Consider the following 22,760-nt stretch of genomic DNA (forward strand, 5'->3'; position numbering starts at 1 on the left):
TCTATCCTGTTGCCGTTCGGGGTGATTACGGGGCGATCCTGGTATCGCTACCCACCCTTGGCGGCGACTGGCCTGAGGTCTCCGGGCGTCGGCATGGCGGAGGCTCGTGATGTGGGCGATCAAAGTGCCCTTGGGGGCGTGCTGGCTGCGGCGGGTGGAGGCGTCGCCCCTCCTGCCCGAGCGCTTTCGAACGGACGTGCAGGGATGGCGGTTCCCAAGCCATCTGTTCAGATGGACAGTTCTTCTTCGGCGCCTCGTGTCGAAGAGATGATGGAGAAACTTCGCTTGACGGCTGTCAAGGCGAACCCGGTGGTGCTGGATGACGAAGAGGAAGCCGATCTGGTAGCACCGGATTGCGCCCTGGTGGGGAAGGTTCTTTCCCCCAATCCTCTTCATATTCAGACTATCTCGGCGGCAATGCGGCCGGCGTGGGGCAATCCCAAGGGGTTGTTGTTCCATCCGGCTGGAGACAATGTCTTCGTGGCTGAGTTTGGTACCCGGGCGGACAGGGCTAGGGTGATCGAGGGCTCGCCATGGATGGTGGGTAAACATGCTGTCCTCCTAAAGCTTTTTGATCAGAATATTCAACCGCTCCAGGTTCAGTTTGATCGTTTGGCCGTGTGGGCACGCATCATGAATCTGCCGCCAAGACTGATGAAGGCGAAGCTCGGGATGGTGTTTGCTGCGCCTCTTGGTGGTATCCTCAAGGTTGAGGCTGATGCTGATGGACGCTGCTGGGGAGGATTCATGCGTGTTCGTGTGGAAATCGCTGTCAAGGAGCCGATCGTGCACTATGTGACCGTGACTTCTTCCAAGCTCCAGGCTACCAATACTTTCTCGGTGATGTATGAGCGTCTGCCATTCCACTGTTTCTCTTGTGGATGGCTTGGGCATTCATCTGTTCTGTGCCCAAACCCGGGTGATCGGGATGAGATGGGTGATCTCCCGTATGCTGCCAAGAAGCTGTGTGTTCCAGATGATGGCTACAAGAAATCTGGGGGGTCAAGATCCGGTCATACATCATCCTCGTTGGGTGGTGACGGCTCGGGGGCCGGGTCTGGCTCATCTGCTACGAGCCGTCCTAAACCCTGGGGCAAGGCTGGCGTGTCTGATCTTGAGGGTGAAGTGTCATCTCCTCCCAAGAGGGAAGGTGGTAGAGGCCGTGGCAGGGCTTCGTCCCGTGGGAGAGGCAGGGGAAGGGCTTCTGCGGCTGGCAAAGAGCTCTTCCCGGATGGTCAGGACAAGTTCGGCTCTTTGGGCCTCAAAAGGAAATCTGCTAAGTCTGCCTTGCCGGGTCCTTCTGTGGTCCCAGGGAATCATGTTGACAATGCCCTCGCTCTCGTTTTGGTTACTAACCCGGAGCCAACATGTGTGGATGGGGGGCATGACTCGGACTCAGCATCCAACAAGAAACAGAGGCTTTCAAACCATCGATCGGATCCGGCGGCGGCTGCGGTGCAGCCCCGCCAGACGCAATGAGTCTCATCTGCTGGAACTGTCACGGCCTGGGGTCAGACGCGACAGTTGGCGAGCTTCGCTGGCTTGTGAAGCTTTACCGACCCTCCCTCCTCTTTCTGTCAGAAACTAAGATGAGGGATTCGAGAGTGAAGAATTTTATGTGGTCTCTGGGCTTCTCTGGTTGTTTTGCGGTCAGCAGTGATGGTCTCAGCGGGGGTATGGCTCTTTTTTGGACCTCTAATGCGGATGTTTCTATCAAGGCTGCCAACAAGCGTTGTATTGATGCTCATGTTAAACTTGACGATGGGGTGTCGTGGAGGGCGACTTTTGTCTATGGTGAGCCTCGCAGGGAGGATCGTTATCTGTTTTGGGAGCTCCTCCGTCGTATGCAATCGGCCTGGAGGGGTCCATGGATTTGCTGCGGTGATTTCAATGAGGTTCTGGCTCAAGATGAACACTGCGTGCCCAGGGACAGGTCTGAAACTCAGATTGACGCGTTCCGGGATTGTATGATGGACTGTGGCCTCCTGGACTTGGGCTTCTCGGGCCCCAAATACACCTGGTGCAATCGACAGGACCCTGGTTCTCATGTTCGGTGCCGGCTTGATCGTGCCTTGGCTAATAATGACTTCTCCAGTCTGTTTGCTGCATGTGATGTTGAGAATATCATTGCCACGTCCTCGGATCACTACCCTATACATGTCTGCCTAGATCGTGGCTCTCGGCAACGTCGGGTGTCTTCGGTTCAGCAGGGTTTTAGGTTTGAGGCGATGTGGCTGAGAGCCACGGACTACAAAGAGACTCTGGAACAGGCTTGGTCAGCAAGGAGAGATAGCCTCCCGTCTCTTCAGTCTACCTGGTCTAACTTGAAACATGTGGCTTCATCGCTGCGATCTTGGAGCAAAGAGGCCTTTGGGTCTGTCCGCAAGAAGATTGGGCAGTTGGAGCGTCGCTTGGCCACAATTAGGGCCTCCCCGCCCTCACCGCCCGCCCTGGAGGAAGAACGTCATATCGAGAGCTTGTTGTGCGAGCTGTTCGAACGGGAGGAGGTCATGGAGAGACAACGCTCCAGGGTGGATTGGCTCAAGGAGGGGGGCCGGAACACCGGGTTTTTCCAAGCCCGGGCGACTGCCAGAAGAAGAACCAACCGGATCCACTCACTTTCCCGTGATGATGGGTCTGTGTGTTCCTCTCAGGGTGAGATCAAAAGTATGGTGCAGGCTTACTATAACAGTTTATTTACCTCGGTTCCCTGCCTGTACGCCGAGGCTGTCTTGAATGCTATCCCACCCAAGGTTACTCCGGACATGAATGAGCAGCTGTGCAAACCCTATTCCATGGAGGAGGTGCGGGCAGCTCTCTTCCAGATGGGGCCTACTAAGGCCCCGGGACCGGATGGTTTCCCGGCCTTGTTCTACCAGACCCATTGGGATTTCTTGGGAACTGATATCTATAATGCCGTTCGGGGCTTTCTGGAGGGTCGGCCTATTCCGGAAGGGTTTTATGACTCAGTTATTGTGCTTATTCCAAAGACAAAACGTCCAAAGCAGCTGAAGAACTTCTGCCCGATCAGTCTCTGTAACGTGCTATATAAGATTGCTTCCAAAGTCTTGGCAAACCGCCTCAAATCCATCCTTCATGTGGTAGTGTCGAAGAGTCAGAGTGCTTTTGTTCCTGGCAGGCTAATTACTGACAACACTCTGATCGCCTATGAGTGTCTGCATACGATCCGAAGGCAACGGGTGAAGCAACCTTTCTTTGCTCTGAAGATTGACATGATGAAGGCCTACGACAGGGTGGAGTGGAGCTACCTCCATGGTTGCCTAAGCAGACTTGGTTTTGCCCCATCTTGGATTGCTGCGGTTATGAGATGTGTCACAAATGTCAGATATGCAGTCAGAGTTAATGGAGAGCTCACAACCCCGGTGGTACCCTCTTGTGGCATCCGTCAGGGGGATCCGATCAGCCCATACATGTTCCTCTTGTGCACTGAAGGTTTGTCTGGTCTGTTGCTTGATAAGGAGAATCGTGGCGAGCTACATGGGATTCGAAACGGGCGTCATGGCCCATCTATCTCACATCTCCTTTTTGCAGACGATAGCATCTTCTTTGCCAAGGGTGACACTCAGAGTGTGTGTGCTTTGGAGGCTACCCTCAACTCCTATTGTGCCGGTTCGGGCCAAGCAATCAATAAGGATAAGTCTGCGCTGTTCTTTGGCAACCACTGTCCTGATTCGGTTAAGACGAGAGTGAAGAACCAGTTGGGTATCTACAATGAGGCGTTTAAAGACTCTTATCTTGGTATGCCCACGGAGGTGGGTCGTTCTCCCACGGCTACCTTCAAATTCCTCACTGACCGTGCTTGGCAGAATATCCACGGGTGGTCGGACCAGCCTACGTCTAGGGCTGGGACGGAAACCTTGCCCAAGTCCAAAACTCAAGCCATCCCCACATTCATATCAAGTTGCTTCCGGCTTCCGGTGGCGATATGTGAGCGGTTCCGTCAGATTGTGGCGGATCAATGGTGGGGACGGGAAGATGGCAAGAAAAAGCTTCATTGGCGTTCTTGGGACTGGCTCTCGATGCCAAAATCTTTGGGGGGTATGGGCTTTTGTGATATGGGTCTTTTCAACCAGGCGATGTTGGCGAAACAGGGCTGGCGGTTGTTGACTGATCCGGAGTCCCTGTGTGCCCGGGTCCTCAAAGGAAGATACTTCCAGTTCGGCAACTTTTGGAACGCGGAGGTGCCTCGTTCTGCTTCGGCGACCTGGGGGGTGATTTTGCATGGTCGGGAACTGCTGAAGTTGGGGGTCCAGTGGGGTATTGGTGACGGGAGAAACACGCGCATCATCTCTGATCACTGGATTCCCTCCACGCCTCCGGCTCTCCTCCATCCCCTCTCTCCGATCCCAGCGGCGGCGACTGTTCATTGTCTGATTGATGCGGAGAATGCCTGCTGGGATGTGGACTCGGTGAGAGCTTTCTTCAGTGATTCGGTGGCCAATGAGATACTTCAGATCCCTATCAGGGATGGTGTTGCGGACTTTACTCGCTGGCCTTTCACACGGTTTGGCGAGTACACGGTCCGATCGGGCTACAACCTGGCCCGGACGTCACGTTTCCTGATCAGGCAAAGTAGCGACGGCAGAGGCCAGCAATCTGCCTGTCCTTCGGAGGAGAAGCTTTGGAAAAAGCTATGGAATGTTAAGGCCCCAAATAAGATGAAGACCGTTCTGTGGAGGTTTGCACATGACTGTTTGCCCTCGAGTGAGCAGCTGCTCCGGCGTCAGGTTCCGACGAGAACGGATTGCTTCTACTGTGGCAGGTCGGAGAACGTGGGACATGCGATGCTATTCTGTCCCCACGCTCGGGCGGTCTGGGATGAGATCAAGGAGGGCTTTGGGATCAAACTGTTCCGATCTTCTTTTCAATCTCCTAGACAGTGGTTGTTCCTCTTCCTCTCTCGTTGCTCTGATCGGGACATTACTGTCCTGACGGTAACCTTGTGGCACATCTGGGAGGCCCGGAATACAGCGCGGAATGAGCCTGAGGCTCCTCCTCCTCGACAAACTCCTGCACGAACAAAAGCCTATGTTGATATGGTGCTCCAGCACCTGTACAAGCCTCTCCCTGCTACAAGGCGGGAGCCCACAGCTTCTAGCTTTTCTTGGGCTCCGCCGCCGCAGGGTTTTGTGCAAGTGTCCTCTGATGCTGCGCTGGATCTTCCTCGGTGCTTTTCTGCGGCGGGCGTGGTGATATTGGATCATTCTGGCCGGTTTGTGGCTGCCTCTTCTGAACCTTTGCCTGGAGTCTCATCCCCGGAGGTTGCTGAAGCTCTTGCTTTTCGATGCGCTGCTAGGCTGGCCCGGGAGAAGCACTTTCCTAACGTGGTGTTTCACTCTGACTGCCTCTCTTTGGTTCAACGCCTTAATTCCTCAGTCTGTGACAGATCTTTGGTGGGTTCCATTGTTGCTGAGATCAAGACGGAGTGTGCTGCTCTGGCTTTGTTTTCTTTCAAGCATGTTCGTCGGCACTGTAATGTTGTAGCTCATGTGTTAGCTAAGTCTAGTTTGAACTCTGTGAGTCCTTGTGTTTTCCTTTCTACTCCGGATTGTATCCGGGAGACTTTGTGTAATTTGGTTGCTTAATTAATGAAGGCCGACGTTCTCTCAAAAAAAAACCCTGGATTTTGCATGGCCCTGGATTCAGGTCGTTTCGTTTGTCTGATCAATTTTTGCCCCTTTTATTGTTCGACTAACTACTTTTTTTCTTCTGCCTCTGCATTATATTACTGCAAGAGATCATGAAACAGGCCAACTCATCGTGATATAGTTCAGCAACTTTACTGAGGATATGTAGAGTAGAAATGCGGGAGAAAAATGTCAAAGAAATAAAATCTGAGTACATGCCCTGCCCTGAGATTCCATTTCTCAAGTAAACTTCAGCAAAACGATTTCAGAAACAATTGTCGTGTCAGTTAAACAAACTTCATCCAAACATCAGCGTCACAGTTTCAGCTCGGCATTCATCTATCAGAAATAGGAGCTCATTGGGGGTGTAGCAAGGGTGCTCGCTGGTCACTTCCTTTCCGAAATCACACGTTTTGTAACGGATCTGTTTTAGATCGGGGAAGACTTGTCCCGGCCTCAACATGTGAACATACACACGGCCAGAGTCGCTTTGTAACTGATATAGATAGGTGAGGAATCGTGCATGAAATCCTGGAGGGCATAGTGCCACTCGTGGTCTTTCGGAAGATGGCCTTGCAACACACTCAAGTATCTGATATGCGGTTTTCGCATGCTTACAAGCTATATCTTGTCAGTAGCAGGAGATGATGTTAGGCTGATGGGATGTCATAAACGCAGAACGTCTGGACCTGGACGGTAATCGAATGATCTACGGTTTGGCCACTTGGCCGAAATAATCACAAGAGCTTCAATCAAGCAATACACCCGTCTTTCTTTATTTCTTTTTTGTCATTTGAAAACAAGATGATGATCTATATGCTACGCTAATTCGGAATAAAGCCGTGAATGATAGATACACATATCGGCGTGTAGTGTGGCTGTGTAGGCAGGATTTCATTAGGATCTACGAATGAGGACCAAAGTGGCAAAAAAGAGAGAGAAGAAGGGCCGCCGGCCAGCTACATGGGCTTCGATGCCAAGGAACGGATTGTTTAGAAGCAACCCCAGCTCAAGCCGTAGCATTGCAGCCAAGTCACTCAAATCTTCAAACCACATCACACTCCTCGTCTCTTTCCCTCCCACAACACACGCACATATATAACCACATGCATGCTCATGCTCACCACCACAACTCACTGCACCATCTCCTCTCACTACACCTACAGCAGCAGCAGCATTGTCCCAGAGCGAGCATCATCAACTAGCTCATCCGGCAATGGCTTTCAACCCAAACCCTCCAGGCCTCGGCTTCCCCTTCCCCTTCTTCCCTCCACCCAACACCTACGCTCCTCCAAACCCTTTCGGTCCAAGGCCGCCACCAAGCCCTTTCGGTCCAAGGCCACCGCCACGCCCTCAAGCGCCACCACCTCCACGACAGCCTGCGCCACCCGTTCAACCCCCGCCGCGCCCTCAAGCCCCACCACCACCACGGCAGCCTGCGCCACCCATTCGACCCCCGCCGCCTCCACGCCGTGCTCCCCCACCACCAACCCAGCCTCCTCCGCGCCGTGCTCCACCTCCGCCAACTCAGCCCCCACCTCCGCCCCGGCGTGCGCCACCACCACCTCCGCCACGCCGTGCTCCACCTCCACCCTCACCACCGCCACCTCGCCGTGCTCCACCCCCACCATCACCGCCCATTCGCCCACCTCCACCACGCCCACTAGCCCCACCTCCGCCACATATCAGCCCGCCAACACCTCCACCTAGCCCTCCACACCACATGGTCATCATCGTGGTGTTCGTCTCCCTAGGCGGGCTCCTCCTGCTTGCATGCCTAGCTGCCTTCTGCTTGCAGAAGAAAAAGAAGAGGAAGACAGAAAGGAAGGCAGAGGTATTGAACTTCAGCGACCATGTCCATGTCCACAAATCGGCCATGTCGGGCCCTGGGGGATCCAAGGCCGTCAGGCTGACAGTTGACGAGGACGTCAAGTTCCAAGAGGCGGTTAAGGAATCAGAGGCCGTCGGCAAAGAGTCAGGCACAGCCACAGCAGGAAACCACAGCGCCTGGATGTGGAACAAGAAACAGAAGAGCAAAGCAAAGCAGGATTCAGAGGTCATCAACGTCACCGGACACATCCATGTTGATGAGAAGATCGAGTCAGGGCCCCACGGCGAGAAGATCGAGGTCCTTTCAGAAGATGAAGATATCAGGTTTGAAGAGGCAGACAACAAAGAAGAATCGTCTGCAAAATCAAAGGGACGCATTACCAAGTTCTAAGACGATGGCACAATCTGCCCAAGATTGCCTGTACTGATGACACTTCAGCAGCTCGAGGCAATGATCAAATCCATACCCACACTGATTTCATGCATTTATTATTTTGATAAAGACTGTATCTTCTTTCGTGTGATTGAAATAAGGGCTTTCGTGTGATTGAAATAAGGGCGTCGGAGACCCAATTTGATTGAATCAATATGCAAACTATTGCTGTCAGCAGTTACATATGAGCAATTTATGTCTATGAATGGATTTCCTTAACAAAATATCACAGAACAAACAGTGAAAAGACTAGCGAATAAGTATTACTCCCTCCGTTCGGAATTACTTGTCTCGGAAATGGATGTATCTAGAACTAAAATACATCTAGATACATCCATTTCTGCGACAAGTAATTCCGAACGGAGGGAGTACATATGAGCAATTTATGTCTATGAATGGATTTCCTTAACAAAACATCACACAACAAACAGTGAAAAGACACTTCACGAATATTACTTCTTATCAAATTGTGTTCGCAAATAGACATGATCTTTCTGCCCATAAAATTGATCCATACGTGCCACGAGCAGAGAGTGGATTTCTGGGACTACAGCAGAAGGTGAAAACAGCAGCAGGCTACATTTCTTTACAGAGTAACCTAATTTGTAGTTTCCAGTACTTGTTGTCAATACAAAGGATATCATGATTCTAACTACTTCTGCTACTTAGTTAATTGCAATAGGAGTAATTCGCTTCTTAGTAGGCTTACTCGATGCACTCTTCTGGGCTGACACTGGTGGTGGTGTCACTTCTACAGACATAGGACTGGCTTCCGTCTTGGCTTTGCTGGCACCAACATCTACGTCCATGTTGTCTGCCTTTGGCTTTGCATGTTCACAAGCCACATTTCCTTCCTTCATTCCTGAAGAGTATAGAAGAATAACCATGAAAGGGCGATCGCCACAGGGAAAGTGCGTGCAATAAGGAACAAAGATAGCCAATGTAAGCATGATGCAGATTCAGACTGAAACTCTCTATTAGACTATTAAGCACAGTTACTACCCTGTTTAGAATGATATCCATACCCTTGGTCCTTGATGCATATACAATTTTCATATGAGCGTATATACTGACACTTAACTGAAATAAATACACTGGAAGACTATTTGGTCTATTAAATGTGATTGTTATTGTTGGCATTGTGTATGGCCGACTAATGTGTGTGGTAGGAACTATTTTAACAAAATTACACATGACCAATGTCAGAACGGCTAGCGGTTGCATGTTACTCATAACTAAATGTGTTCAGAAACAAAACCATTCTTCCATGTGGTTCCTCAGTGTGTACCATGATCAGAAGGGAAATTCTGGAGCTAGAGCTGAAGGAGAACATGGCCACAAACAAAATTTCATACACTTTAACGTAAAAGTGATTGTCCAGTACTACACAAGATGTCATAATCTTAACCACTTCAGCCACATAGTTGATTGCAACACAAGTAAATTGCTTCGAAGTAGGCTTACTCAATGTGCTATTTTCGGCCAACACTGGTGGAGGTGTCACTGTACCCACAGGGCTGCCTGACTTCTTAATTTTGCAGGTACCGACATCAACTTCCATGCTATCTACAGTTGGTGGCTTAGTATTTCTGCATGTGACATTTCCCTCTGTGACGTCCTTTTTTCCTGTGAGATTTTCAGAAAATTGAACTGTTAGAAGAGCATTTTCAAGTAAATGCATGCCATGATGGACAACTGTCCATCTTACTAGCATCTAGCAGCATAAAATTATGCACATTTGTCTTAAACCATGAATCAAAGGCGGTTGCATTCATGGATTACGAGTCCAAGGACTAGTCAAGACTAGTCTATGAGTCTCAACTCCAGGGCCGACTACACTTCAGTGTCGACTAGTCTATGAGTCGGAACTTCAGTGTCGACTAGTGTCGATTAGTCACGCATAGTCTGAGTCTCAGCCTCGGAACGACTCGTCGACTGGTCGACTCGTCAACCTTTGTTGCATCACAAGGTAAGATGCACCAATCATTGGGGTTATGATAAGAAACTGTCTGCAAACCACCCTCCCCAGAAAGAGAGAAGACAGAAAAGGGAATATATAGAAAATACCTGAGAGGGCATGCGGCTGCCCTAGTTCCTCATTCTCAAACTCAATAATAGTGCAGTAACCATCTCGCGATGACAATGACAAGTACTTCGCATCAGGAGACCTGGCAGAATAAGGAAAAGATGAATTTCTAGTTCCAGTAGGAATGCCAAATAGGAATGAGTTCCTGTGTAACCAATGGAGAAGACTCTAGAAGCAAAAAACTGTTGTTGTACTCACCATGCAATATCCGTAATGGCGGCATAATGTAGACCAGCGTGTATTAGAATTGGAGCAGCACTTTCGGTGTCATAGACATAAAGAGAGTTGAAAGTAGCAACGGCAAAAACAGCTCGGTAAGGAAGCTTGAATAAACCTTCTGCAACAGTACAGAAGTAGTTCAATTTCACTGTAACAGATCAGTAACACCGTGAGAACCTCCTGGCAGGGTTGCAAGCCAATGAAGCTACCTGATTGAGAACCACGTAGGGTGAAAACAATAGGGCAAAAACGAACTGCTACTATAGCTTTACTTGCACCAGGGAGTTGTATTGCAGGCCTGCAGGGCCAAACAAATTAGTATCCTAAAGAACTACAAAACTATGTATAGTGGAATAAGTTATACGATCAAGAAATAAGAAATTAAAATTTTAGTGTGTATCCAGAAACCACACAACTATTTATAGCATTCTAAGACAACTAGGGAATCAAAGAGCTCTGAAAGGTTAGAACATTAGTTCCATCCTATAACAGAATTTTAGATGAAGCAAGTCAATCTAATTTCCAGAAGCGCCTAGGAAATTATGTACAGCCTTCTTCAACTTTACTTGTGATTGGATGTTCGTGTAATGTGAAGGAACAAATCAGTGATAGAGCTTATCTAATGCTTTATTTTTTACATTATGTTATTGTAGGTACCAGCTGAACTCGAAGAATGGAGTCATTTATTTTAAAGCTGGGATCATAGAGATGTTATTTCAAGTATTAAATGTCCTACCTTGACAAATCTCTCCTTGACAAAATATAGGCAGTGTTGATCACTTCAGATGAGTATTTGCACAGGCCTGGTTAAGATAAAAAGAGAGCAAAACTTGTTAATGGGACAGAGAATGTGGTGAAGGTAAGCTAAATTGTGTGCACATGGTAAAATAACTATACCTGCTGGCAGTACCAGAAAAGACCCATCCGGTGACCATGCCAGCCTCCGGAAGAAAGATGGTAATGTCTCATCATGAAACAAATGAGTTTTAACTGGTGGCTGCAAGATAAAGGATTATCTTACTTGTTCAATGCACATCAAAAGGATGTGGCAGTTAAAGTACATCAAACGAACCTTGGACTCGTCATGATTTTGAAGTTCTGCCTTCACTAGTGTATGCTGGCAAACAAAGTTCATCTTCTCCGTATTCTTGGATTTGCCTTGAGGCTTGTTTGCATAAATTTTACAAGTTCTGTCAGAGCTCAAAGAGGCAATATATTGACCCAGAGGATCCCATGCCACCCCCTGAACATAATGCAAATGGCCTTCCAACATCTGTTGCACCACACCTGAGAATGATGTTGCATATCAAGCATATGATACAGAAGCCAAGATGGTGCAAACATCGAATCACCTGCTTTTGCTAGGAATTACCTTTATTAGCATCCCATATTATGCAGCTGTTGTCAACTGAAGCAGAAACAAGGTATGACCCATCACTCGACCACTGCAGGTCAAGAACATCCTTGCGATGGAACCTACCATACAAACAAGGCCAAAATAATTGAGCATGCATCAAAACAAGAGTGCTGCTTCAAGGAACCATTATTTTCAGATGGTATATCTCACAATAAGGATTTGTGTATTTTCCAAGCCTCGCCATCATCAGTGGAGTGCAATGTCCAAAGGATAATACCACCACCTGTCACAAAGGCGCAGGAATTATTCTCTCAATATAACTGTTAATCTCTAGGTGTGTGAAGCATTTCATGATCCCAATGAAATATTAGAGTGCCTTGAGTTATCAAGGTTGCAATCCTAGCACCTTGGTGCATACAGATTGTTGGAAATAACATGTTCAACAATTAAGACCTAACTATTGAGAGATGGGAGTGAAATTACAGACATGCCAGGTTAATTTGGTGATTGGCTGAACAGCATTCAGCAGCTTTCCAGTTTGGTCTTAGTTTTATAGAACTTATACCCTAACTTGTACAACCAAACATATAAATATAATTTAAAATGCCGCAGTAGAAATTTTCCTACTTTTCTCGGTCAAATTTAAACCATCAGATGTCAATTACCGAAGAAGCCAGTTTACATACCTAGGACACATAAAATTCAACCGATCAATTAGCTACAACAACGATAGCTTCAAGTAGGACGAGTTAAGTTGTACTTCTACGACAGATGCAAATGCTCAACCAAGTGGTACTGGTACACAAGTATGCCTTTGAGTAGAGCTCGTGAAAAACATGCTGACTACAGGACCAAGCAGAGTGGTGGATACTTTTCTGGCTGTTTTCTATTGTGTTGGTTATGTTGTGAATTTCAAACCCTCCGTATGGGAACAACAAATAAATTTCTTCCTTGATTGAATTGGGAGAACTGGTGCCTTCCATAACAGCGAAACAAAAAGGTGTCAGTGCAAAATTGAACATACCATCAGCACCAGACGCCAGATTTTCACCTGCATGTAACCAGTGCAAAAGATGGGGTTAATTAAGCGTATCAAACAAAAAATACATTGGGTGTTTATTTTATCTTCATTTTTTCCCAGGAAAGAAAACATAAGAAACTTCTCATATGAAATGAAAATAAGAAATAGATGCCGCCTACGCTGGCATTGAAGATATTATAAAATTACGCTACCACCTACCAGAAGGAGAGAAGCGGAGAACATTGACGGCGGAGCTGTGAGACGAGAGGCTGCTGACGTAGGAAGCGGTGGGGAGCTTCTCCTCCGACTCATCCGACGCTATCGCCCAGATCTGCAAGCCAGACGACATGAAATCGGAGGGGATAAGTCGGGGCGTGAAGTTCACGGACTATTCATGCAACCCCAGCTCGAAAATCAGCCCCAGGCCGGACCGTGGAGGCACGGCACAGTCACGAGATTCGGATCTCCTGTGCAGAGAAAAGAGAATGGCGGACCTTGATGTCGTGGTCTCCGCCGCCGGTGGCGAGGCGGCGGGATACGGGGTGGAAGTCGAGGGTGAGCACCGGCTGCAGGTCGTGCCAGTTGATCTGCACCGTGCCGCCACGCATCCTCTCCGTCGTCTTCTTCTTCGGTGGGATGGATCGAAAATCGCCTCGGAGACTAGGGTTTGGGGAAGGCGGGAAAATGGAGGGGACTGGGCGCGCGACTTCACTTCCGCTCCCTCCAAATGCAGACTCCTTTTTTTTTTTGAGAATTCCAAATGCAGACTCCTGTGGGGAGAAGAAGAGAGAGAAGGGCAGTTGATGCTGGGCCGCTTGTGGAAGCGGCGAGTGGGCTATATTACGGCCCACTACCTGCTTCCGGTTGCCTATTTTCATGGGCTCGGTAGTATTAAGTGTTTAATTTCCTTGATTTCTAGTTTTTTTTCCTGACTCTATAGTACTCCCTCTGTTCCATAATGTAGTGCATATAGATTTTTTGAAAATTCAAACTTCATCAAGTTTGTGGAGAAAACATTTACATCTGGAATGTCAAACATATTTCATTAGATTCATCATAAGACGTAGTTTCATATTTTATATATTTGGTATTGTAGATATGAATAGTTTTTCTCTATACACTTGGTCAAATTTTCAAAGTTGACTTCTCAAAAAAATTATACGCACCACATTATGGAACTAAAGAAGTATAGTACTGGTACTTCAAAAAAATGACAGAAAATAGTACTACTACTACTGCCATCATCAAACTCCTTTTTTTACGAGGGATATTTGTTGATAATTTACATTGATATATACTAAAATTATTGAAGAACAGTGCATAGTCCAAGTGACTCTGTGATTCACAAAATTCAAAAAGGTGGGAACGGAGATATGCATGATTATATTTCATCATATTGGAAACCGTCCTTACTGGGATTCGGAAATCCCTGCAGAAAAATAAACAAAAGACTCGGAACCACGAGAATGGGGAAAATGATGGATTGCAAAGGCCTGCCTCTTCGGTCACAAATCCACCAATACGTACTCCATCCATTTCTAAATATTTGTCTTTCTAGAGATTTTAACAAGTGACTACATACAGAGCAAAATGAATGAATCTACACTATAAAATATGTATATATACATCCGTATGTGATAGTCCATTTGAAATCTCTAGAAAGCCAAATATTTTGGAACGGAGGGAGTAGTATAGAACTTATAAGAAAATAAAACTGATAGCTCAGCTCCTACAAATGCAATGGGAAACAAAATTAAATCAAAGGGGTTGCATATGGCACTCAATTAATTTGTACTTTAACCACGTACATCAGTGGGACTAGTTAGTAGTAACATAAGCAGAAGTTGTTTTCTGGCGAAAATGTAATTTGTAGCTTCAGGTGATCAGATCATAAGATAATTTAGAGTAGGCAAAAAAATGGGTGGGGAGGATAGGCTAAATCTAAATATGCAACACCTGATAGATGTGCTCTTGCGTTAGTGGTACCTTTTGCTTACAACAAGTGGATTATTGGATAAGGAGCTAGCTGTTTATGGTGGCATAGATACAGAGACAACAAATGTCATATCTATCAGTAATGGCCACTACTGAATTAAGTTGATGATTATCAACCAAATCTTGGCACACTATATAGGTAATGGTTGCGTAATATGGAACCATAAAATGTACAAAAGAAAGCAAAAGGTGATTATAAAGAGTAAAAAATACCGATAAAAGGAAAATAAGTGGGGAACCTAGCTAGCTAAAATGCACCCAGATTCCTAGGCCATCTGGAAAAGAAAAGAGCACTATCAAATCAAAATTTTACAGATAGAAATTAAATTAGGTAGTAGGTAACTAGGTATGCAGACTTGCGCTATGAATGTGTCAGATTGACAGAATTAGGAGATAAAAAATAGCGAAAAGTGCTTGACGGCATTGGTGTCTTGGTGAAAAAGTCCCACCGCAGACTTGTTACAACTGTTCCGATGGCCGACACCGTTTTATGTATGTACGAGCAGTCCGCGTCTAAGAAATGCGATTAAGAGCATGTACAATGGTGCTATCTTAGGAGTGCCACGTAGGATAAATGGTGAGGTGGAGGAGAGAGAACTCATAAGAAAAGGCTTGTCTTCTCTTATTTAAGATAAGACAAGAGATGATCTCTTAGCACAATTTGTCTCACCATATTTTAAGGAATAACTAGTTATTGAAGATAAGGCTAAGATATAACCCATTGTAGACATATTTTTTTGTCATCTCTAAATTACATGCAAGACTTAAGATAAGACTGTCCTATCAACCATTGTACATGCCCTAACGAGCCACGTTCCAAAACAATCACAAACACTTCTTCAGGGCAGTTTTTTAATTGATTAATATATATGTAGAGTACCCACACTTGTCACTTACTATATATCCATTTATGATTACACCATACTACCGTCACAATTTAGCCGAGGTTAGGGGTGAGGTTCCTCAAATCAGCTCAAGAGTTCAACGGTTACCATTGCGGCTCTGGGATAATGGTTCTTAGGTCACGTGCATGAAGACTTATCGTCTGTATCGACAAGATCATACCGGCCCTGGTACAAGAGCGGTGACAGCGACGCGTCGGTGGCTCGTTCTGACGTCATAAGTAACTGTTCGGCGATATAGGGACCTTGATGTAGTTTTTATTATGTTTGGGGAATTTTGTACTTTTATAGAACCTTTATAATAGATTTGTATCATTTTTGTAAAGAAAACAGAATAGAAGTGTACGTATAATTTTGTACTATAACAATATGTTCAAAAAAGACCACAGAAATCAACAAAAATGCCCCACTAGGTAAGGGGGATTCCATCCTTGTTGAAGCAACGAATATTATCTCCACGAGCCATCTTCAGTTAATATGAGTACTCTCACATCCTCCTATCTTGAGCACGGCCACGACCATCGGGTGGCTGCGCAAGCGACACGGAATTGTCCGCTACCACTCCACACCAACGAGAATCGACTTGCAACATCCACAACGACACTGGGGCCGCTGCCCCGATGTGCTCCATATCATGTAACTTGCCGAGGAACATTCTCCCGTAACCTACATGATCTTGGCATCCTCGGTGGGAAGTTGAAAGTGCAACTAATCCCCGGATGGTTTTGGTAATTCATAACAACATATAGCTCATTGGACTAATATCCATTTAAGTTAAATATTTCAGAAAGTTCAATAATTGGCAATGGCATGGACTAGAGATGTGGACCTCTCAAAATGCTAAGGACAAAGATTGGCAAAAGCTCAAGACTCTTCATTTTTCACTTTAGTGATCCAAGATCACATTGAGTCCATAGGAAAGTCAATATATTAAAAGGGGATGAGGTGTTGCTTAATGGTCTACTTGCTCAAAATGCTTAGTGATACTGCTCCAAAACCCTCATCCATTTTCTCATTTCCACATATGTCAAAAACTCAAAGTCAAACTCGGCCCCACCGATTTGATCTATCCGGCGCTACCGAGTTTAGTTGACCTAACCACTGCCAGAAACCTTGGACAATTCGGTCTCACGATACGGATCTCGGTCTCACCGAGATGGCCTTGCAAACTCTCTGTTGCATGTTGTAATTATTTCGGTCTCACCGAAATGTGCAATCGGTCCCACCGAGTTTGCCTGACCAACTCTCTGTTTGCTTTTTACTGAAATCAGTGTCACCAAGTTCATGCAATCGGTCTCACTGAGATGAGGTTTTGCCCTAGCCCTAGCACATCGGTCCCAACCAAGTTGATCATGTTGGTCCCGCCGAAATTCCTAACGTTCACATTTTGAACTGAATCGGTCTCACCGAGTTCTTCTATTCGGTCTGACCGAGTTGGGTTAAATGTGTGTAACGGTTGGATTTTGTGTGAAGGCTATATATACCCCTCCACCCCCATATCCATATATGAGAGAGCCATCCGAACGTGTCTACACTTCCACTACTCATTTTTTGAGAGAGAACCACCTACTCATGTGTTGAGACCAACACATCTCAATTCAACCACAAGAATCTTGATCTCTAGCCTTCTCCCAAATTGCTTTCCACTCGAATCATCTTTCCACCATAGCCAAATCTTTGAGAGAGAGTTGAGTGTTGGGGAGACTATCATTTGAAGCACAAGAGCAAGAAGCTCATCATCAACACACCATCTATTACGTTTTGGAGAGTGGTGTCTCCTAGATTGGTTAGGTGTCACTTGGGAGCCTCTGTCAAGATTGTGGAGTTGAACCAAGGAGCTTGTAAGGTCAAGGAGATCGTCTACTTCATGAAGATCTACCCGAGTGAGGCAAGTCCTTCGTGGGCGATGGCCATGGTGCGATAGACAAGGTTGCTTCTTCGTGGACCCTTCGTGGGTGGAGCCCTTCGTGGACTCGCGCAATCGTTGCCCTTCGCGGGTTGAAGTCTCCATCAACATGGACATGTGATAGCACCACCTATCGAAACTACGGCAAAAATCTCTGTGTCTACATTGCGTTTGCCTTCTCCAAACCCTTCCCTTTACCTTCATATGCAATGTTTTACTTTCCACTGCCACACTCTTAGAATTGCATGTGTAGGTTGATTGCTTGACTTGTGCTAAGTTGCTAACATCTGCCAAGACTTAAAATTGGGAAAAGGTTAGGTTTTTATTTGGTCAAGTAGTCTAATCGCCCCCTCTAGACCTACTTCCGATCCTACAAGTGGTATCAGAGTTGGTCTCCATTTGCCTTGATTTCCGTAGCTTTGGTGATCGTAGCCTTGGTTTCACAACCTAGGAGAGTATGGCGTCTAGCGAGGGAAATTACCACCGCGGAGGTCCTTTCTTTGATGGTACTAATTTTGCTAGTTAGAAGCATAAGATGAAACTGCATATTCTTGGACATAACCCCGTCGTTTGGGCTATTGTGTGTATTGGCTTGCAAGGTGAATACTTCGAGGATGGAAGACAACCAGATCGTGAAGCATCCACAGAAGAATTGAAGATGTTGCAATACAATGCTCAAGCTTGCAATATTCTCTTCAACAGACTGTGCCCAGAAAAATTCAACAAAATCAGCCCCATTGAGAATGCAAAGGAAATTTGGGATACTTTGGTTGATATGTGCGAAGGTACCGAGTACGTCAAGGAATCCAAATTGGATGTGCTTCAAAGTCAACTTGACAAGTTCAGAATTAAGGATGGTGAAGGATTCGCTGAGATGTACTATAGGCTTGCTCTCATCACACATGAGATTGCCGGTTTAGGAAGCAAAGAGATGACCGACAAAATCATCATCAAGAAGATCCTAAGAGCCTTGGATGGAAAACATGATACCGTGTGCATCTTGATCCAAATGATGCCCAATTACAAAGATCTCAAGCCAATGGAAGTCATTGGTAGAATTGTTGCTCATGAGATGTCACTCAAGGATAAGGAAGAGCTCCACAACAAGTCAAGTGGTGCTTACAAAGCCTCATGTGATGCTCCTACAACATGAAGTGAGAAACAAGTCTTCAATGAAGAACTGAGCTTAATGGTGAAGAACTTCAACAAGTTCTACAAGAGTAGAAGCAAAGAGAGAAGTTCCAAGTCAAGGTCCTACAATGACGAAAGATCTTCTAGTCGTGATCGCAATTGCTACAATTGTGGAAGACCCAAACACTACTCCAATGAGTGTACGGCTCCCTACAAGAGAAGAGAAAATTCACCTACAAGGAGAAGTAAAAGAGATGAATCACCACCAAGAGAGAGAAGGAGTAGATATGATCGTTATGAACGAAGACCCTCTCGTAGAAGAAAGGATTCAGAAAGGAAGGGCAAGTCATCAAAGAGCTATACAAGACGAAGACATCAAGCTCATGTTGGTGAATGGGTATCCGGTTTCGACTCTGACAACTACTCCGAGAGAAGTTATCACTCTGACTCCGAATATACTCAAGATGAAGGTGTTGCCGGTCTTGCACTTGTGTCATCCAACTCCTATGACATATTTGACTCACCAAATGAAGGAATTGGAAGATGCTTCATGACTAAAGGACCTAAGGTATCACACCTCGAGTATGTTGATTTCAATAGTGATGAAGATGATTTGCTAGGTGATGATGATTTACTTGTTAACAACACTAGTGATGAAAACTATGATGAAATTGATATTAATCATTCTAATCAAGATGAAACGAATGACAATGATAATAAGGAGATTGAGCGACTAACTAAAGAACTAAACACTCTTAAGTTAGCTCATGAAACTACTTTAGAGGATCATCGTGAGCTTTTCAAGACTCACGAGAAGCTACGCTTTGAGAAGCTTAATTTAGAGCAAGAACATGGGTTCTTAAAAGCAATCAATGATGACCTTCGTAAGAAAAGCTCTTCTTACATTGCCAAGCAGTTACTCTTGTGTACTTACATGCCACAAGTAAAATCTAGCAACAAGAGCAAAAAAGATTATTCTTCTAGTAGTAACAATAACCATGTTAAATCCAATATTGTTGCTTCTAGCACTGGTACGCGTTGGTGCTATACAAACGGTTTTTAACCCCTTTCCACGATGGCATTTGGAACCGTCGCCAAGTGAGTGTGGACGATAGGGGGGGTCCTTCCATACGACCCAGAAACCGTCGGGGATAGGCCCTCCTGGCACACAAGCTGGGGCAAAATGAGCTCGTGTACGATCGGGTGAGGCATGGAAACCTAATCGTTTCCGTTTGTATGTACATCCCACACGGTGAATCCCAGAAAAACATTTCTGTTCTTATGTATATCACACACAGTCAATCCCAGGAATACGTTTTTGTTCTTATGTACATCCCACATAGTCAATCCAGGGAAAGCGTTTCCGTTCATATGTATATCACACAGTCAATCCAAGGAATACGTTTTCGTTCTTATGTACATCCCACACTGTTAATCCAAGCAAAACGTTTCCGTTCGTATGTACATCCTACACAGTTTTATGTATAGGCTCATGTGTGAAAGGTGTAACTATCACATACGCTCTGCCTTGGTTAACCGTTTGGTTTTATCAACTACATCACACACGATTTGATGGAGAAAATTGTGTGGCATTAGGCTATCCATCACAAGCGCTTTTACTGTCAGAACATTTGCAAAGTTCCATGACCCATTTAGCAGGTTTATTAGTTTACAATTAATAATTCCAGTATTATGCAAATTCACATTTCATATCGAACAGCTGTTTGCCAATTTCATATCAGGCACATAAATATATTTTAACATCATAGCATGACAGCTACCTGAAAACAACATATAGCTAGTTCAACTTCATAAGAACAATATTAGAACAATATATACATTTCCCTAATCGAGATCATCCAGGAACGTCTTATCCACCTCTGCTTTCAGTTCAGTAAGAATCTGTTTTGCACTATCCAACTGGGAAAGTGCCTCCTCCTTCGCCAACACCATCTTACCAAAGTCTGATTTAAAAAATCTGAGCTCATTCTCCACCTTCCTCTTTTTATCCCGCATCTTCAAATATTCTTAGCATCAACAACACTTTCTCTAAGCCTACCTTTGTTCTCTTCCTGATACATGCTCCAGAGCTTTGCTAGGCACATCTTCAAAGACTGTGGCCACTCTTGATCAACTCACTTCAAGTAAGAACACTTCCATTCATCCTATAATATTTAAAACTAGATTGGTGACAATTGTAGGGGAAATGGGTTTATAGAAACATAGAAAATCACCAATACTTATTTTAAAAAACTGAAGAAACAGGTTAATTATGGCATATCTTCTCAAAAAGATCAATGTGCAAATGAATTAATTGCTACTGAGACAACAACCAAATTCTGAAACATCAGAAGCTATAATTAAATACAACAATGCTACAAGTTCTTACTCATGTACTATAAATAACAAATTGAACATTTTACGAGGAAGGTAAATATAACTGCAACAGCATAGCAACAGTTTTTGGATGATAACAAATTGATACTAACAGGTGTATACACACACAAATTTAGTAACAAAGAACTAATAGCACTAAGGTCGTCCACTATGTATGCCAAAATTGGTGTAAAGACAATTGTTGCTACATCTCGCACCGGTGCCCTGCACTGGTGAGCCGATGCAGCGGAAAAAAATTAGGGACCTGGACTCCGGAGCACCTAGTTGCTCCGATGCCCAGTTCCTTCGTGCCATAAAGATTTAGTATTTTATTGCTTGGCTGCTCAGATGTGTGGACCAAAGTTGGCTGCACAAACTGCTGAAGCGGTGCCAAATAATTTTCTAATGTCACCGTTGATGAGATGGCAATATTTTTAGATACTAGGTACAAACTGTGACACTGTCTTAGGTGCGTTTGGTTGAAGGTGTGGTATGAATGGGTTGGGACCATGACAGTGTCTGAATCACATCTAACAAATGATTTGTAACAACGAAAGAGGGTCTCACCTTCTCTGCACATGCCAGAAACTTCCTCCCGCTGTCCACAGATTCAAACGCAACTAGCTTCACGCATGGAGATTGATGGTGATAACGAGCAGACAGATCTTCAACCACCCCGCTCCATTCATTGCAACTGATGGTCCTAGGGAGCTACAAGAGGAAGAAATGACTCAAATCGACCGCCGGGTTAAAATCCTTCATTCCAAGTCATAGCCCGAGAGAGAGAAGAGAGGCATACTTGGGTGGTGAAGGAGTCGGAGGAGGAGGAGGAACCGCTAGAGAGGTCATTGAAGAAGACCATGGTGACCCCGACGGTAGGATGCGAGACAGCGAGAGCGAGGAAGCAGCCATAACTTAGGAAGGAAGGAAGGAGGAAACGGGGGAAATGTGACTTGTGGTCGGGGAGAAAAGGGGGTGGAGAAGGGGGGAGGGGCGGGGGTAGATATTTTGGCGGAAGGCCAAAATTTTGGAAATGTGGAGGGAAACTTTGCGCATGGTGCCGCCGGACACCATTCACTTTGAATGATTGTGTGGATCGCAAATGATTCTTCTGCTTTACACGCATGGGATGAGTATGATAATTCAAATTTTGGTGGAAATTTCCCCGATAACATCATTGCACAATTTAACATTGTTTGCTAATTTGGGCACACAAAATAGAGTACAACACACAGACCACACGTACTGAATCGAGCAATTTTATTAATTAAACAGAGCCGATTGACCTAAACATTGCTCTAACAAAATACCAACATTAAAAGCAAAGCCTAAGTACGCATAATTTTAACAAATCTGCCACCGCGCCGGCCTATGCATCGCCGGTGTGAGATCAGACGTCGATGACTTGTCCTGGCAAAATGCCGCCGTTGGTGGAATCCGCATCCCCTGTGATGCCTGGATAATTAAGCTACAGTAACTTCTGCTAATGATGCCACGTCACCACAATTACTGTTGTCGATCTCGCGATGATTCAATCCCGTTCGAAATCAAAACTCAAAATCAAATCAAATGGTAAAAGTTTTTCAAACTTTAAAAAGAAAATGTTCTAGAGGTGCCAAATAATTCTTAGGTAATTATGTTGGAGAATCCACATTCTTATAAAATATTTAAATGCACTAAAGTGATTTAAACAGTATCAAAAACACTTGTTTAATTGCCTTTGGTATTTCGTAAAATACTAAAATATTTTATTTCGGGGTAAAACTTTTTATGCAGTAGGTTGTCCTGAAACATTATTTTAGGAGCTATTGCCTTATTTTACAAAACAAAAAAAACTTAAAAGTAAAATAAAAACT

At 45.3% G+C, this 22,760-nt stretch overlaps 2 protein-coding genes across 2 annotated transcripts; one reads left to right on the top strand and one right to left on the bottom strand.

The window, feature by feature from the left end:
• Nucleotides 1-6,793: 6,793 nt before the first annotated feature.
• On the top strand, nucleotides 6,794-8,092 carry LOC119335273 (proline-rich receptor-like protein kinase PERK2). The gene has a single exon (XM_037607416.1). The coding sequence runs from the start codon at nucleotides 6,865-6,867 to the stop codon at nucleotides 7,867-7,869; it is 1,005 nt and encodes a 334-aa protein (XP_037463313.1). The 5' UTR covers nucleotides 6,794-6,864; the 3' UTR covers nucleotides 7,870-8,092.
• A 250-nt stretch (nucleotides 8,093-8,342) lies between these two features.
• Nucleotides 8,343-13,326, bottom strand: LOC119340548 (chromatin assembly factor 1 subunit FAS2 homolog). Its single transcript, XM_037612470.1, has 13 exons — nucleotides 13,089-13,326; nucleotides 12,814-12,925; nucleotides 12,598-12,624; nucleotides 11,784-11,856; nucleotides 11,589-11,692; nucleotides 11,289-11,503; nucleotides 11,114-11,213; nucleotides 10,953-11,019; nucleotides 10,426-10,514; nucleotides 10,196-10,334; nucleotides 9,979-10,079; nucleotides 9,376-9,537; nucleotides 8,343-8,773 (listed from the first exon to the last, which is right to left on the bottom strand). The coding sequence occupies exons 1-13, from the start codon at nucleotides 13,200-13,202 to the stop codon at nucleotides 8,577-8,579; spliced, it is 1,500 nt and encodes a 499-aa protein (XP_037468367.1). The 5' UTR covers nucleotides 13,203-13,326; the 3' UTR covers nucleotides 8,343-8,576.
• Nucleotides 13,327-22,760: the final 9,434 nt, after the last annotated feature.

This window comes from Triticum dicoccoides, chromosome 7B (genome assembly GCF_002162155.2).
Source record: "Triticum dicoccoides isolate Atlit2015 ecotype Zavitan chromosome 7B, WEW_v2.0, whole genome shotgun sequence".
NCBI classification, from domain to species: Eukaryota; Viridiplantae; Streptophyta; class Magnoliopsida; order Poales; family Poaceae; genus Triticum; species Triticum dicoccoides.

Coding starts and splice junctions, on each gene's coding strand:
- LOC119335273 (XM_037607416.1), top strand. CDS start 6,865: ATGGCTTTCAACCCAAACCCTCCAGGCCTCGGCTTCCCCTTCCCCTTC.
- LOC119340548 (XM_037612470.1), bottom strand. CDS start 13,202: ATGCGTGGCGGCACGGTGCAGATCAACTGGCACGACCTGCAGCCGGTG. Junction 10,335..10,425: donor CCTACGTGGTTCTCAATCAG/GTAGCTTCATTG, acceptor GTACTGTTGCAG/AAGGTTTATTCAAGCTTCCT. Junction 8,774..9,375: donor GGCCGAAAATAGCACATTGA/GTAAGCCTACTT, acceptor TATACTCTTCAG/GAATGAAGGAAGGAAATGTG.